This window comes from Chaetura pelagica, unplaced genomic scaffold (genome assembly GCF_000747805.2).
Source record: "Chaetura pelagica isolate M959 unplaced genomic scaffold, ChaPel_1.0 scaffold436, whole genome shotgun sequence".
NCBI classification, from domain to species: Eukaryota; Metazoa; Chordata; class Aves; order Apodiformes; family Apodidae; genus Chaetura; species Chaetura pelagica.
This window is the reverse complement of record NW_009953651.1, coordinates 3,577,417-3,594,160: the sequence shown is the minus strand read 5'-3', so window position 1 is coordinate 3,594,160 and position 16,744 is coordinate 3,577,417. Positions and strand designations below refer to the sequence as shown.

Genomic DNA, 16,744 nt, shown 5'->3' with positions numbered 1-16,744 from the left:
AACCGACCTGGAGAGGAACTGGCAGCCGCCACAGACAGCCCTTGTGGGACTGCTCTTCCTGCAGAGCCCCGTGACTTTGGGCTCCTGGGTGCTGGCCATTGTGTGGGAACATGGCCGGACTGAGATCTGGCACTTTGTGGTGGCCACGGGCTGGCAGCTGCTGCAGACACTGGAGCTCTGCCAGGGTGCCCGGGCACGAATCATCTCCGTGTGCAACCAGGGAGCCAGCCTGGTGTGGTGCGAGGAGAGGCCTCCCCTGGATGCCCACTCAGACATGAGCAAGTGTGCCTTCAGGTTCTGTGTCTGCACCCGGGCTCTGGAGGCAGGGGAGCGAGGCATGCAGCTGGGCACCGTGAGGATAGTCCTGCACAACAGCCCCGAGTACCAGGTCCTGGCCTCCCCCCAGCATGTCTTCCTGGTGCCTACTGCTGCCAGCTTTGTCACCACCTCCAAGTTCCTCCTCATCTGGCACCCTGAGGAGGCAAAGCTCACCATCACAGCCCCCTCTGCAGGCTTTGTCCACAGCAAGTTGGTGCGTTCCAGCAGTGAGTCAGACTTCAGGAAGCTCCTCCTTGGCTCTGTGGGTCTTCTCTCAGGTTTAGCACCTCTGGACATTCACACTTCTGCTGTGTCCAGCAATGGGGGTCTGCTGCTGGTAAGCACAAAGGGTGCTGTGAACATGTTGGAACCAGATGGGACACAGAGGCATATTTTTGACCTCGAGGTGGGGACCCTGTCCCAAGGAAGTCCTGTCCAGCTGAAGAGCTTTGGCAGCATTTTGGCCTGCGTACTGGATGGGGTCCTGTACCTTGTTGACCAGAACAGTGGAAGGCTCATAGAAAAGAAGATCCTGAGCATGAAAGAGGTGCATTTCCTGGAGTCCCCGGGAGAGGAGGACAGCATCCAGCTTCTGAGTCAAACTGGCATCTACAGCTGTAGTTTCTCCGAACCTGAGAGCAGCAGCAGGCCTGAGCCGTGCCTAGTGGAGATGGTGTTTGAGGAGGCCTGCAGATATTACCAGAGGAGGAGCCTCAGCAGCTCCAAGCTGACCGTAGAGAAGTTGAAGAAAGGCGGTGCATTCCAGGCTCCTGTGGCCCTGGCAGCCATCTTGCAGCACAGCCTCTGCCAGACGCAGAAGCCAGCCCAAGGCCTCCAAGACACTTACAACAAGCTGTTGAGCACAATGAGCCTGGAGCTGCAGAGCTACAAGAGCCTCGAGCTCCTCAAGACCTGTGTGGTGTGCGCCCCAGAGAGTGAAGTGGAAAGCTACTGTGAGGAACTGGTGGAGAAGGAGGTCAGCCGCATTTTGCACTCTGACATGGACAAAGACAACTTGGCCTACCTGAACTCCATCTTTGCCTCCTTCCCCAAGGCTGCCTGGAAGGCCACAAGGAGCTGCCTGCAGCTGCAGCAGAATGGGGACGGCCTCTTGGTAGCCAGGGCCACCCCAGAGGTATGGAAGAAGGTCCTGGGCGGGCCGCAGCAGGAAGAGGTGGGTCAGAATGGCCTGGTCCCACTCTTTGAGCTCATCTGTGCCTCCTTCCTGAGATTCAAACCCAAGTGGCTGCCCAGTTTTGTGGAGCTGACCCAGCAGTACGTTAGTGTCTCTTGGGCATTCAGCAGCAAGGAGGGCCCAGAGGGCCAGGTGCCACTGTACAAGAGAGCCCTGGGGGTACTGGCCAGGAAGAACAAGCACAGCGAGGCAGATGATGAGATGGAGCTCGAACTGCTGCTTTGCAGCAAGAGGCCTAAGGCTGTGCTGCAAGCTGTGAACCTTCTCATCCGCCTGAAGCGGTGGCAGCGGGTGGTGGAGGTGGCAGGGAAGTTCTCCAAGCTCAGCCCTTTGCTTAACAAAGAGATATTCACCACGCTGCTGGCAGAGTTTGCCCAGCACCGGGAGCTGGACCCTTACCTGGACATGCTGTGGCCATTGTGCCCTCCTGAGCTCACCACCTCAGACATCCTCACCATGGTCCTGCAGCACCTCCCTCACCCTCAAAAGGACCCAGTACCCTTCTCCAGTGAGGGGAACCAGTTGACTATAGGCTTGCTTAAGCCACTGCTTCAAAGGGTTGTGCAGTGTCCCTGTGTCCAGAACGAGATGTACTCAGATGCCTTGCAGAGCCCCACCTTCCCCCCTCCCACCCCACCCCGAGAGCATAAGATCTCTTTAAAAGCAGCAGCCAGTGATGCCCCTCAGTCACCCAGGGCAAGGACTTCCTCCCTCTCAGCGCTGGTACAGGGTGACTCTGTGTGAAGGAGGGAAGCACAACAGAATCCCAAGCCTTGGGTGCATGAGAAGGGGAAAGCCACACCCACCCCAGGAAATTCTGCCCTGCCTGGCAATAAGGAAGCCTGCTTCTTGCTGAAGCCTCCCTGCAGCAGCATCTCAAAATGGTCTGTTAGGTGGCTGGGGTTGGGTGATCTTATCTGAAGCCAGGGCAGGATTTCTGGCTATTTCTAGCAAGTGCAATTGCATGTGCTCCAGTGGAGGAGCAAACACTGGGTGTGTTTGCAGAGAAAGCACTGGCTGCACTATGGGACTACAGAACTGCTCCCTGCTCAAAGCACTTTGGTATTGGTTTGCTTGGCTCCTTTATAACTTCACTTCTACTTCCCCAGTCCTCTAGGGGTGGTGGTAGAGTGGTGGGCAGGGATACACAAAGTCTCTCCTTCCCCATTCTCTGCTCAGTGGGTTGGGTGGTGCCTCCAAGGTCTACCTGTGAGAAACTGGGCACGTTTCTTGCAGTGTGGTCAGAGTCCTGCTGCTCAGATGCTAAATGCCGGTGTGGCACAGCTCTGTGGCACTGGGGGTCCCAGCACACGCGCTGGCAGCTGCAACACTCTGTGCACTGTCTCGCTGCAATTCCTCTGGGATCAATCCTGTGGCTGTGACTGATTGCAGCTACTTAGCTGAAGAGAGCAGCCTAATTCCCTTATCTCTCTATCCCAGACGGTACCCATGCTCTCTTCCGAGCTGAGAAGCTGGCAGCAGCCTGTGTGAGCTTGGGGCTGGCCCTGCCTCTTTTTCCTTTGTGGAAGCTTAGATTAAGCTGCAGGACACCCGGGCCCTCTGTTCTCTTCTCCCCTACCTTTGCCCTTTGCACACAAAGGGGCTTTGTCAGGGTTGTCTGGCTCATATTGTGCCTCTGTTTGCAAAGTCAGTGTAACTTGAGAGCAGTCGTGCAGGAAGATCCAGGTTCCAGCTTCTCTCCCATGCTCACTGCTTGGCCCCCTCCTCCAGGAGAGAGACCCTGGCTATGGCTTTGCTCCTGCATCCAGTCTGTGGTGTGAAGAAGCTGTCTCTTGCCTTGCTGGGCTGGCAGAGCCTGCCTGGGATGGGATGGACTGGGGGAGATTCACCTCCGTTAGTCCTCTTGAGTGTGGGGTTAAGTGTGGAAGACAGAAGTTTTAAAAATAAAGGTTCCTAAAGCAGTGCTGGGGCAGTGGTGAATGTTATGAGGACGTACACCCTCAGGAGGAGGGCAGTTTCATTTTGCTTGCAAAGTAGCCAAGCTCAACTCACCCTTGTACTTCCCAGCATGGCTCATGGCTGGTAGGTGCTGGGCTCGGAGATCCAGCTGTGCCCAACCTGCCCATTCCCTCCACAATGTGTCCCTTTACCACCACAAAGCCATGGAGGCAGGACTCTGCACTGACAGGCTGGTGACCATCCCAATCAGTGCATGGTTTTGGCAAAGGTAAGCCTATACTTTGCTGGGAGCAAGGAGACCTACCTGGGCTTCTCTCTTGTCCTCTCTGCAGCTCTTTGGAGCCACATGCAACCCCCACAGGCCATTGGAGCTTCTTGCTGGGGGAATTGTGGGCAGCCCCAATATAGGATTGAGAAAAGGAGAATTTTTTTCCTCAAGACCTCCAACTCATCTCATTCCTCCTGGTTGGAAAACTGGCAAAAAGGAACACCAGGCTGGCCACAGTGGGAGCCTGCTGCCCCAGGCACACAGTGGGAGAGTGCTGTTGGAGGCATCCTCTCAAAATACTTTAAAGATGCACAGGGACTCCCTCAGACAAGGGCTCAGCTGCAGAAAGTCCCTGTGGTAGAAAAAAGTCTGGCAAAGGGGAAGAGGAACTGCTGCAACGGTTCTCCAGAGGTTGGCTGGCTATTGATGAGACCTTGCTTATCTTGTGGTGGCTCTTGTGCTGCGGCCATGGGGTGCTGCGACTTTCCTTCCCACACAAGGGAAGTGGATTCTGGCAGCTGTCACTCATGCAAGCAGAGGGAGCCTGACTGAAAGGAGAGATGGTGGCAACAGCTGTGGGCATTTTGTACTGAACCATCTTTGCCTCTTCCCCAAACAGCTGCTGGCTGTGCCTGCTGCTCTTGCCCACCTTCCAGTTCTGCTCAGGAGGAGAATGTTCCCAGGCTCCTCTCAGAGCCATGGCTCCAGGGCCTGTGATGCTGCCTGGGCAGTGCTGAATGGGGACCTCCTGAGAGCAAACCCCACACCTTGGCAAAGGCTGTGTGGTAATTTGGGGGGAGATGTTCATTGCCAGGGTTTGGTTTGGGTGCAAGTAGCCATGGTGATGCAGTGAACAAGGAGGGTCAAGCTCCCTGCCTTCCAGCACAAACAGAGAAGTCTGCAGCGGGAGGCTGAGCAGGGAGGGAGCAGTGCCTGCAAAGCCAGTGAGCACAGACTGAAGCCAGCAGTGGTCCTGCACGGGCTAGTGTCCTCAAGGCACAGCAAGGGAAGAGGAAGTGGGGAACACTGTGCAGTGGGGACAGCCTGGGGCTCAGGGATAGAAACCTCCACATGCAGCCTCTAGAGAAACGAAACAGTCACAACTTGGGAGGCTGAGGGTTTAGGGTGGGAGAGAGCAAAGAAAGAGCAAGTGGAGACAAAACTGAGCTAAATGCCCTCCAAGGGGGTGCCAGGAAATCCTGCTTCAAGGGCCAGAAAGGGTGGGCAGCCCAGAGGGAAGCAGGGACTGAGCTAGCATGCGGGACAGATTCAGCTGGGTGATAGGCAAGCACGGGGCTCTCTGTGGTCAGGATGGGTGCTGGAGGGAGATAGCAGGAGGTAAGCCCAGTGCAGCTTCAGATAATGCCTGAAGGAAAAAATAGTTATTAGAAGATCTGAAGGCAAATGGAAAAAGCAATAAAGCAGATGGACATCCTGGAGGACAAGCTGGCCAGCTCTGCCATGTTGCTCATTCCAGAAAGACTTGGACTTTGCAACAAAGGAAATGATGATTCAAGCTGCTCACGTATGTCCCCCATGCCTGACCCAGCTTCCAGGATGGTCCCTGTGCATGCACCAAGGAGCAGCACAAAGCAGTATCTACACTTGCCTTATCACAGGTGCTGAGCAAGTTGCCTTTGGCTTATCTGTTCATGCAGCTCTGGCCATGCCCATCTATGCCCTGCAGCAGCGTGGGGATATGTAAGGGTGGACACTGAAAGTCCCCATGCCACCATACACAGTAGAGGGGGGGAGGTGCAAGCTGCAGGCATCCCATAAACTAACTGGAAACCCACAGATGACAGCAGAGTTGCTGGAGGGCACAGGGAAGTACCTGTGTGCTGGGGACAGTATGGGGTGGCACCTCATGGACAGGAGCCCTTGGTTCAGCTTTTCCCAGGGAAGGGCCTGGCACCCACCCAACCACAGGTGCAAAGGGCTGCCCAGTGAGGGGAATATCACCCAGCCCTGGCAATACTGAGCAGTGGTCCTGCATCAACCCAGGTGCTGGACCAGGAATCCAGGAGCTGGCTGTGGGCAGAGCATGCTCGAGGACCCCAGCCAGGGCACTCTAGCCCCAGACACAGCACCAGCTCATGCCAGCAGTGGGGAACCCTCCCTGCCTCTATGCCTGCGTCCTTCCATTGCAGCCGGACATGAAGAGCACAGCCACATGCCTGCAGTGCACACAAACACCCCATTTATTGTTTGACAGCAAAAATCAGCCTTGGAAAGAGTCAGGCTCCCTGTAAAAACAAGAGTCACATTTTTCAAGCAAGGGACCTGGCTCAGCAGGTTCCCACTTAGCAGCAGCACAGGCTGCAGTGCTGTGGATGGTACAAGCTGCCCTGACCCCATGGGGTCTCGCGTGAGGGGTTGAAGTCCCACCTGGGGCAGTGCAAGGGGCAGTCCCCCTCCCATACATACTGGGGCATCATCACATGATGGGAATCGGGGAGGGGGCTTCAGCTGGAGGGGTCCCAACCAGCTCCTCAGGGCCCAGGTAGAAGACACAACAGGTAGAGCAGCCCTCTCCATCTCCTCTGTACCCATGCTGTGGGCAGGGGGGACTAATGCTTCGTGGATGGCCGGGGGAGTTTGTAGAAGTTGAACGTGGGTGGCCTGCAAAACCAGGGTCACCTGTGTCACCCCCAGCCACAGATGGAAGGAAGGGACAGCTCAGGATGTGCTGGGATGGCCAAATATCCCACCCCTGTCATCCAGCCTTACAGGAAAGGAGGTACAGAGACCCCACCCCGCCAGCTTCAGGGAGGCTAGGAGCAGCAGTACCCACAAACTTATAAGTGTGAGAAGATGATGGAGGAACCTCAAAATAGTCTATGCTGCACAGCTCCCACCTTCTCAGTCCACCCCTGGAGCCAGCCCCCTCCTTAGCCTGTACTTGCCCTGTTCCACTTCACCCCCCTCCATCTGGGCCCTATCCCCTCTCATGCCACAGGAGTTGCCCCCCATCCCGTACTGGGACCTTGCACTGCTACTTACATCTCAAAGTCTTCATTCCTGGAGGGAATAAAGAGGGGATAGTGTCAGTGGGGCAGGAAGATGCCTCCTGGGACAGTACAGCATCTCCAGGTGGGACAAGGTCTCCCCCAAGGCACACAGGGAGGACACAAGGACTGTAGGGTGCTATGGTCCCCTCCATCCCAGCTGCCTGATCTGGACACAGCGCATGGGTTCCTACAACTCTCCAAAACCTTGCTGCCCCCAGAGCATCACTGCTCATTCCCTGGGCAGGAAGAGCAGCTCAGGAGCACACAGCTCCTCTGTCCCATGATTTCAGTTCCCCCGAGTTTCCCTGGCAGCTTAACCCATGTCCCCAGCTCAGCCACCAGCTGCAGGGGGAAGTGAAAGGTGCCAGGGCCACCACCGGGGACCCTGGGCACACCACGGACAGGGCACAGCCCAGCTCAGTGCCACATCCCACACACACCACGTACAACTCCAGCACAGGTCTGGGAAGACAGGGCATGGAGTGAGGGGGAGTGGGGCAAGCAGGGAAGGCTGGCTGGGCCACACTGGGCTGCAAACCCTAGTTTCCCAGGGGCCCCAGAGCAGAGGGGTGGGGGTCAGGGGGCCCTCAGCAGCTGGAAACCCAACTGGAAACCACTCACTATCCACAGGGGTTGGCAGCTGCGCTGATGGTGGTGCTGCCGGTCAGAGGGCCCCGGAGGGATGGGGGACAGCCCTGGGGTGCTGGCATCCATGGGTGTGTGAGTGAGCACTGCACCCTCGTGGCAATGATGCCAACCACACCCTGTTCTGCATCACATCCAGCTGTGCTCCTGTTCGGGGGCCCCAGCACAAAAAAATAGTACAAAGCAGAGCAAGACCAGTGGTGAACCCCCAGGCCAGGCTGTGGGCTGCAGCCCTGCTATGCAAGCCAGGCTCCTTTCTCTTAAGGGGGGGTCACATGCACCTGCAGCTGTACAAGGAGGAGTTGCAGAGCTGACAGAGCCATGCTCTTCTCCAAAACATCTCCATCCTCAAAGGCTGAAAGTCCTAAGCCACCTCCCTGGTCCCCCCAAGCCCATATTGCTTTAGGATCAGCCCCACGGAGCAGATGAAGGGGTGGTTTGCAGTGCATGGTGAGGACCCCAGACATAGTGTGGTCGTAGGTGAGCAGTGGCTTCTCACCTGTAGACATCAGCAATGTCCATGCGGCGGTAAAACTTGGCGAGTCTGACAGCCAGGATGATGCTGGGCAGCAGGAACATGGTACACCAGCCCAGGCTGAACCAGAAGGCATTCTGGGTGTGTGGGGAAAGCCATCAGGGCCCAGAAAGTGACTGGGAGAGCCCCTTCTCCACCAGACTCCCCCTGTGATGCCCTCATCCAGCTCTTCTCACAGCCTGGCCTTTGTTCTTAGCCACACCAATCCACCGGGGAGATGGACAGAGATGGATACCCCTTATCTGGTGCATGAGGGGAACAAGGGGACCACATTGCCACCACATGTGTCATCTCTCACACCACTGCCCCACTCACCAGAGAGTCCAGGATGTAGTCACAGGTGATGGCCTCCACATTATCCAGGGTCTGAGCTATGGGCTTGCAACGTGCCACGTCTTCCGTCAGCTGGAAACACAGTGGGAAGCAGGACATGTCCATGTCCCCAGAACCCTGCAGCCTGTCCTTGCCTTCCCTCCACCCCACCAAAGAGGCTCAACTCACCCCGCTCTTGGCCCAGGAGATGTAGGTCTCAAAGAAGTCTAGCAGCTCCTTCAGGAAGGTCCATGTCTCCTGGGGAGAAAAAGCAGAGTGGAGTTGCTGCACTCCCAGCCCTCCCCATGCCTTGTGTCTGCTCCATGTCAAGATCAGGGCTGTCAGACCACCTCAACCCAGCAGCAATAGAGCTGCTAGTCCCCAGCCATCCCAACCCCTTGCCTGTAGTGTCATAAGGGGAGAGGACACCCAGGGAAGATGACAAGGCATGACAAGCAGCCAGACACTGCTTGGCATCCCTGCGCAGAGGGAAGTCTTGGTGTGGGAGTCCAGTCACATCCCCACCAGGTGGCCCAGCAGCAGAGCAAGGCAAGCTCACATTCTTGATGATGTTTCCCATCTCCCTCTCCAGGAACTGCTCGGTTTCGTTGGCTTTGTCCAGTGCGGTTTTTGTCTGTGCCTGGGATGAGAAGTGCTCTCAGCAGTGTGATGGGGGAAGTGGGGGTCCCCACATTTCCCCAACCCTGTCCCAGGGAGCAGCATCTCTGACCTGTGGTGTCCCCAGCAGTCAGATATTAGTAGTGCCCGAGTACCTCAGGCAGAAGGAGTCTGAGCCTGGCAGGGTCCATGGCATGGGCCCCCTTGCTCTGCCCCACGAGCAGCCCCTGCAGCGCATGACTGGGGAGTCCCACAGCAGCCACCAGCTCCCCAGACTGCAGGTTATCCCCCACCATCTCCACTGCAGGACTTCACAGGTGCTTTGCAGAGTGTCCTGGAAAGGGGTGCACTCAGGAGGCTCCCTTGTGATGCTTACCTCAAGCTGGGCAGCCCTGCTCTGCACTGAGTGGATGTTCTCCTTCAGGCTTTGCTGGGGATGGAGAGAAGGGAGTCAAAGGCACAGACCTCACTGCTCAGCCAAGACTCCACTAACATGTTCCAAGCTCTGGGGGTGCCAAAGCCAGCACCTCCAGGATCTTCCCCACCCCAGCATCACTCACCAGTGGCCCAGAGAAGCTCATCTGCATCTCCCTGTCCAGTTCCCTCAGCATGTGAGCACAACGCTTCAGGTCTTCTTTCACGTCCGTGCCCTGCAAGGGCTGCAGTCAGTGGTGCCCCAAAGCACAGGGTCCCTGCCCCACCACATCTGATGGGGATGTGGACTGAAAGAAGAGCTGAGACAGAGTGAAGGGCCTTGTCTCCCCTCAGCACCCAGGCAGGTCTGTGGAGGAGCTCCCGCAGCCAGTGGCTTTGGGGGACACGGTGGCCATGGCCCAGAGGGGGACATGGTCTCTCACCACTTTGTCTGCCAGCTGCTCCAGCTCTGCAGCCAGATCAAGGAGGCTTCCCTGGGTCAGATTCTGATCCAGCTGGAAAAGGCAGAGACAGAGCCCTGAGACTGGGGACACAGGGTTAACAAGAGGGCCATACCCCATCCCTGAGGGGCAGAGTAGAGCCAGGGCCTCCCAGGTGGAAGAGGTTCCTAGTTGCCTAAAGGGGTGACATGGATAGCAAGGAACACTCATGGAGTGTCCAGTGGGACTCCCACAGCAGTAAAGGGGAGGGGGCAGTGGATCCCCTCTGCACACATCCAGACACCCCCATTCCAACACCAAGCTGCCACCCAGCCCACCTCCTCCAGAGTGGGGGTGAAGTCAGGGGGTTGCCCAAGCTGGCTGGCTTTCAGCAGCAAGTCTCTCTGTGTTTCGTTGAGCAGGGAGATGGGGCTCAGGGTGATGTTCATCTTCTCAAAGGCTGTGGAGATCTCTCCTGTATACTGCCAGAGCAAGCAGAGCCTTGATGGGGCATGGTGCTGGCCCCTCACTGTCTCCCCAGCACCAATCCTGTGCCCCAGCTCTGCCCCACAGATCCTGGCACCTCCCTGCTTACCTGGCTGATGTTCAGGAGCTCATCCAGGGACACACTCTGGTCCAGGTGCAGAGTTTGCCACAGGGTAGCATCTTGCTGGCACTGCCTGCAGAAGCAGAACATCGGGCTGAAAATGGGGCAGGCAAGGGACATGCCCTCCCAGGAGCATGTCCTCACTCACATGGGCAATTTGCACCTCACTCCTTCCCTGGCATCAGTGCCTGCCTGCAGCCAGGGCAGGTAGGGCAAGCTGCTCCCATCCCAGGGATCATCGAAGGGCACTGAGCAGCTGTACCGCTCCCCAAAGATATAGTGCTAGAGCTGGGACTCACCTGTATATCTCTGAGAAGTTTGTTGTGCCACTCTCCTGGCCCAGCAGCTCTGACAGGTTGAAGCCAGGGATCAGGCCTGGGGTGTCTAGAATCTGAGAACAAGGGAAGAGATGGAAAAACTAAACACAGCACAGTGCAGGACACCTAGGAAGAGCATCCTACACTGGCCAGTGCTGCCTCCACTCCAGCAATAGCCCTTGGAAAGGTGGCAATGGCTCTGAGCAGGGATATCTCCCCACGGGGAGCTCACCTGGAAGAGCTTCTGGCTGCGCCAGGTCTCACAGATGACCATGTAGATATTTCCCCCCAGCACGAAGGTGATCAGCACCAGTAGCATCAGCAGCCAGGAGAAGATGAAGCTGAAGCCAACCCCTCTGTCAGGACAGAGACACAGTTGGTGCATGAGGCCCCATGCCCCAGTATTGATGCTACTATTGACTCCAGCTCACAGTGCCCAGAGCCTGCACATCCCATGCCCCATTCAGCAATGCCACTCCCACAAGCACATCTTCACTCTGCCTTCACTCCCTTCCTCGAGCACAGCCAGGCTGTACCCTTGGGCTCATACCCTGGAACACCTTCCTCCAGCCTTGCAAGCCACCACCCACCCGCAGAGCTATGGGACCACGCACACACTGTCCAGGCCCCTGACAGCAAGGGCTGAACAGGCTCTGCTCAAACACCTCTCACCAGCACCTTGCCAGTACCCTTGTGTTTACCACCTGTATGGTGAGTTGCCACGGGGCAGACCATTAAGCCACAGAAATTTGGTTTTTCAGGAGTGTCCTCGTTTGAGCCAGGATGAAGCCACTTTTACCATGACAAGAAGCTTGAGAATCCCCAGGCCAGCCCTGCCCACCCATCCCACCACTCCCACATGCATCCTCAGCAGCCAAGGGAGCCTCACGCCATGAAGAAGTTCCCGCCGGCGTTGGAGAGGCTGCTGCGCTGCGTGGGCAGCACATGTTCCTTCAGCCCCAGGGGCCCCAGCAGCAGCCCGAAGGCATTGCAGAGGACCACCAGCAGCACCATGCAGCACAGGAGGACACACACACTCCACCTGGGTAAGAGGAGGGGCAGAAGTCAGGCAGCAGGACCTGGCACCCCAGGCAGTGCCTGGTATTCCATCAGCTGCCTTTCTCAGGGAGGAAAAATCTCCCAGGCACCCTGGCAGAGAAGGGGCATGGATGGCTGTGAAGCACAGCTCTGGCTGCCTTGCACCCACAGCCCTACCAGTGAGCAAGCCCCCAGTTCCAGCAACTAGAGGATTGAGAAGCTGAGCCTCTCTGGACAAGGAAGCCAAGGCAAGCAGCAGCCCCTCACCTACCTGAGCCCATCCAAGGCAATGATTGGCTCCCTGTACTCCTCCAGCATCAACGAGGTGTTGCCCACAAAGGCTCCAACATTCTCCTCCACATCCAGGAGTGGCAACTTCTCCTGCAAGCTCCTGATCTCCTGCCTGATGAAGCCCAGCTGGTCCTGGGTCTCTGCAGGGGACAGGGACAGGTGGGTGCTGTGAACTGCTGCCCAAGTCCTGTTTGTCTGGGGCAGACAAGCCTGGGGTAGCAAGGAACCCAGAGAGGATAGGAAGGGGGTGGCTTTGGTCAAGGATGGCATCAGCATGATAGCACATAGGCACATGGGGACAGCCAGGACTGCAGGCAGTGGGGTGGAAGCACAGGAGGTCTCCAGGCAGGGATGGGATGAGAAGGGAGAATGGAGCTCTGGGAGAGAGAGAATTTGGCCACGAAACCCTGCTTACTTGTCACCACATCCCGGGACTGCTCTTGCACCTTGGCATAGGTTGTGCTTAGAGTGCTGTTAACCTGTATCAAGAGGGGCACAGTGTCAGCTCATGTCCCAGCTCACAGCCCAGGGCTGAGCAACACACCCCCTCTGTCCCCAGATCCCAGTGGCACAGGACAGCCAGGCTCCCTCCAGCACCCAGCTGTGACTGTGCCAGCACCCAGGGGTGGGACAGAGGGCAACCTCTGGCCAAGGCAGACCTCCAAGCAGCACATTCCTCCGTACGACAGCAATTAGCTCCCATCAGAGTTCTTCCCAAGCCCACCCCTCACAGCACAGCCCCAGCAGCACCCAGCCCTGTGTGCAAGGGGAACCCCTCACCTTCTCCAAATCGGCTGCTATGTTGGAGCCAGACACACCATGCAGGGCCTCCAGCTGCCGCTTCACACCAGGGATCTGTGGGGAAGAGCCTGGGTGAGTGGACTGCAGGGGGCTGGGGAAGGGGCTGTGGGGTCCCTCGCCTCCTGACCATGCTGAAGTTGGTGCTGAAGACAAGGCCACCCAGGGACACGCTGCTGCAGGGGCTGCCGCAGTGCTGCAGGGTCCGGTTGAGGTCACCCTGCAGGCTGTCCAGCCGCTGGCTGTAGTTGCTCTGCAGCTCCTCAAGGTGTGGACGAGTCCTGGAGATGATGCCAAAGGCATCTGCCAGCATCTCCATCCCTAGGGAGACAGTGGGGGGCTCAGGGCCTCATCCTGCTAGTGCAGTGGGGCTTGTTCTCACCCAGCTGAACCTCAGAGACTCATCAAAAAAATGCAACATAGGGGCAACCCCACAAAGTCCCAGCATTTGCCCCAAGCTGTGGCAATCCAGATGGACCCCTCCCTTGGAGCCCTACCCAAACATGTTGAGATATTGAGATGCTGGAGTGAGTACAGAGGAGGACAATGAAGCTGGTGAAGGGCCAAGAGAATAATTCTTATGAAGAACACTTGAAGGAGCTGGGAATGTTTAGTCTGAGGAAGAGGAGGCTGAGGGGAGACCTCATCAGTCTCTACAACTACCTGAAAGGTCATTGTAGAGAGGTTGGTGTTGGTCTCTTTTCACAGGTAATTAGCAACAGGTAATTAGGCTTCAAGCTGCAACAGGGTGGGTTTAGACTGGACATTAGGAAAATTTTTTTCACAGAATGATCAGACACTGGAATAGGCTGCCCAGGGAGGTGGTAGATTCACCAACCCTGGAGGTGTTGAAGGGTCGTTTGGATGTGGTGTTGGTGGATATGGTTTAGGGGAGAACTTTGTAGAGTAGGGATGATGGTTGGACTTGGTGATCCCAAGGGTCTTTTCCAACCTGAATGGTTCTATGATTCTATGCACTTACTCCAGTTCTCAGCCCCCACATTCCCCTGAATCCCCTTTGAGGCCCTGACAGCCCCCCAGGGATAGGGCCACTACCTTGCAAGAGGCTCTGGAGGGATCCCAGAGTCCCATCTGTGCTGCTCCTGATACCCGAGATGATCATGCCACCCAGATTGGACCCAATGTCTGCAGAGATGGGAGAGATGGTGTCAATGACAGGACTCTTGGTATCCTGGGGCTTGCAGGGGAGCTGCTTGAAAGCACTGACACCGCACCAGGACCCCATCCCACACCCACCCCCCAGGCAGTGGGCAGAGTAAACACCCCCACCCTGCCACCACCTGCCTCACCCTCCCCAGAGAGGAGCCTGGATGGGGAAAAGCAACAGCTGATGCAGAGCACAGAGATTTTGGAGAAGCCCCTGTTTAGACATCCCTATGAGACCCTGCCTAGTGGCCTCCAGGGTCAGCAACTATCTGCAGAGCAGCAAGACAAACCAACGCAGCACCCCCAGCCACTCCCACTCCCCAAGCACCCCCAGCCCTGCCAGAGCAGCTTGCCACGGGTGCATGGAGATGCTCCAGCCCTGCTCTGCTGCACACCCTCACCCTGGAGGCTGCTGTTGGCGTGACCCAGTGGGACGTCGCTGCTGTCGATGATAAAATTGATTTGCTGCAGGGACAGAGATGGGGTGTTAGTGTGAGCAGAAACCCTTCCTCGCCTTCAGCCCCACTGTCACCCTTCCCCAGAGGGGCTCTTTGCCCTCCCACTAGGCACCCCAGTCAGGGCAGGAGGATCAGACGTGCCTGGGGAATGGAGGCCACATAGGTCTGGGCGTTGTTCAGGGTGTTGTTGACATTGGGGAAGGTGCCATGCACAGCCTGGGAGAAGCGGGTGTTGCTGATGAAGGCACAGACATCACCAGCCCTACAAGGGAAGGGCAGCAGGGTCAGCACATGGGGAGCTCAGTCCTGATGCTCCCCCCCAGGACCCTCCAAATCCACTTGCATTGACCCCACCCTGCAGGGTCTGGAGCACACCACTGAGCCCTGCTTCCAGAGCGCCCCAGCGAGTGCCCTGCACACAAGCCAACAGATCAGTGAGGAGGGACATGGGAAACTGAGGCACAGGGGAGCCCAGTGCCCAGCATGCCCACATTTCCCCACAGTGAAACTGTCGGGAAGGGTCTGCACCATCCCAACACACAGCCCCCCGGGGCCAGCTCCCCACCACCGACATTTCCTCTCCTTTGTCACTCCGTGCTGGGATCTGCTCCTGTGAACAATGGCAGCTTCCTGGCACGGCCGCCAACTGCCGGTGTTTCCACCCGCCCTCGGGTCCCATCCGGAGCCTCCCAGCCAGCGCACTCACAGCAGGAGAGCAGAGACCAGCAGGACTGAGGCCCAGAGCGTCCCGCGCCGGCAGCTCATCCGCCCGCTCCAGAGTTGCCGCAGCAGCGGCAGCAGCAGAAGCAACATCCCACCAGGGGCACGAGGATGATGAAGAGGAGCCCGATGGCGATGCAGACCAGGAAACCCAGTTCGTAGTGCAGCAGCTGGGAAAGGAAGAATAAGAAGCATAACACTGGTGCTCCTGAAGGCTCCCCAGCTCTGAGGGTCCTGTCCAGACCCTCACAGGATAGGATGGATCCCCTCCTTGAGCATTGCACATCTCCCCTTGCTGCTGCCCAGCACCCAGGGCTCAGCCTCTAAGCAGCATTCACCAGCATCATCTAGCCCATGGTGGGCTGGGACTGCTGGCTCCCTGCCCTGGCTGCCCACTCACCTCCTGGACTTGGTCCCCAGTAGCATCCTGACTCTGGGACTGTCCAAAATCTGTAATCAGTTCTGGGACACAAGAAGCGGAGAAAGCCATGAGTGGGTGCTGGATCCTGGGGGTTGTCTCCAGGGGCCCCTACATGTTCCTAACACCAGAGAGGTGCTCCTAGCACCAGGCATCACCTCCAGCGCTAGGGCCCAGAGCAGCTGTCCCTCCCCAGTCATCATGTCACACAACCCTTTGGCACCCACGAAAAATACTGCCAGTCCCCAGGTTCTCAGGGGTCCATGGAGCAAGGGGCTACTTATCCCAGTGAGCACCAGGGGCAGGCTGGTGGAAGGATGTTCCAACAATTGCCTCTGCTTCCCTTGGGCTGTCTTTCTGCAGCCCAGCCCAGCTGGGATGGGTGCTGGAACAAAGTCCCCCCCACTGCACTGCCTCTCTCACCTCCAGGGCTTGCCCTGCCCATGCCCCATGGCCTCATTACAAGGTGTGCCAGAACAGTGCTATGTGATTGCACCCCGCTATCTGTGCAACACGAACAAGGCCACAAAGCTGTTTGCCAACCGTACATTTGCCTACATGTTGCTGGTGAGCCTAGTGAAGGAGGAAGCACAAGTGTCAGCAGCCACAGTGGCCAACTCCCCCACCAGCTATGTGAGCAGCACTTGCCCTGGGGACACTGAGCAGCTGCAGTGTCCTGTCATCACCCATGCCAACCTGCAGCTACAGCAGAGCAGAGCTGTGCCAGCAATACATTCCCTAGGAGGCAAAGGAGGGAGGGCTAGCACTAGCAACCAGGGTTGTGCACAGGGAGTGCCTGCAAGGCTGCTGTTCAGGCCCTGGCACTGGGACACGCTGCTCTTGGTGGTCCCAAGCTGGGTCTTGCCTAAGCACACCTTGTCATACGCAAGCACAGAGGGCTGCAAGCGAGACAAGGACCATGAAAACTTGCAAGCAGCTCTGGGTTTGCTCTGCACTGTTTGTTGGGGCCTGGGATGAAGACACCCGGAGAGAGGACAGGACAGGACTCTGCAAGGTGTCACTACCACCAAAGCCTGTGCTAAGGCCCACCTGAGACTGCACCACAGTAGTAATGGGACATGGGCAGGACACAGCTGGCAGTCCTCAGGGCCCCCACTCCATTCCCCTCCCTAAACCCCACCTAACCCCAGCAGTCACCAGCAGAGGAACTCCAGCTCAGGCTCAACCAAGACACTGCCACTCTGAGCAGCCCCCCAGCCCATCACCAGCCTCCCCATCCCACCACCAGCTTCC

General features: G+C 57.5%; 2 protein-coding genes across 2 annotated transcripts in view; one reads left to right on the top strand and one right to left on the bottom strand.

Moving 5' to 3' along the window:
- HPS6 (Hermansky-Pudlak syndrome 6) overlaps window positions 1-2,257 on the top strand; it is an 11,391-nt gene extending 9,134 nt beyond the window's left edge. Inside the window, exon 2 of the mRNA XM_010000153.1 lies at window positions 65-2,257. Within this exon, the coding sequence (XP_009998455.1) occupies window positions 65-2,257 (2,193 nt within the window). The remainder of the gene's footprint in view (window positions 1-64) is intronic.
- A 4,014-nt stretch (window positions 2,258-6,271) lies between these two features.
- Window positions 6,272-16,744, bottom strand: part of LOC104390942 (prominin-1-A-like) — a 13,131-nt gene continuing 2,658 nt past the window's right edge. The window contains 24 exon segments of the mRNA XM_010000152.1: window positions 6,272-6,323; window positions 6,705-6,722; window positions 7,857-7,969; window positions 8,208-8,297; window positions 8,394-8,462; window positions 8,764-8,844; window positions 9,199-9,252; window positions 9,383-9,472; window positions 9,680-9,751; window positions 10,015-10,158; window positions 10,272-10,356; window positions 10,583-10,674; window positions 10,833-10,956; window positions 11,490-11,642; window positions 11,910-12,069; window positions 12,345-12,408; window positions 12,710-12,784; window positions 12,858-13,048; window positions 13,784-13,873; window positions 14,296-14,359; window positions 14,494-14,614; window positions 15,059-15,122; window positions 15,125-15,242; window positions 15,473-15,534. Coding sequence (XP_009998454.1) covers window positions 6,272-6,323; window positions 6,705-6,722; window positions 7,857-7,969; window positions 8,208-8,297; window positions 8,394-8,462; window positions 8,764-8,844; window positions 9,199-9,252; window positions 9,383-9,472; window positions 9,680-9,751; window positions 10,015-10,158; window positions 10,272-10,356; window positions 10,583-10,674; window positions 10,833-10,956; window positions 11,490-11,642; window positions 11,910-12,069; window positions 12,345-12,408; window positions 12,710-12,784; window positions 12,858-13,048; window positions 13,784-13,873; window positions 14,296-14,359; window positions 14,494-14,614; window positions 15,059-15,122; window positions 15,125-15,242; window positions 15,473-15,534 — 2,246 coding nt within the window.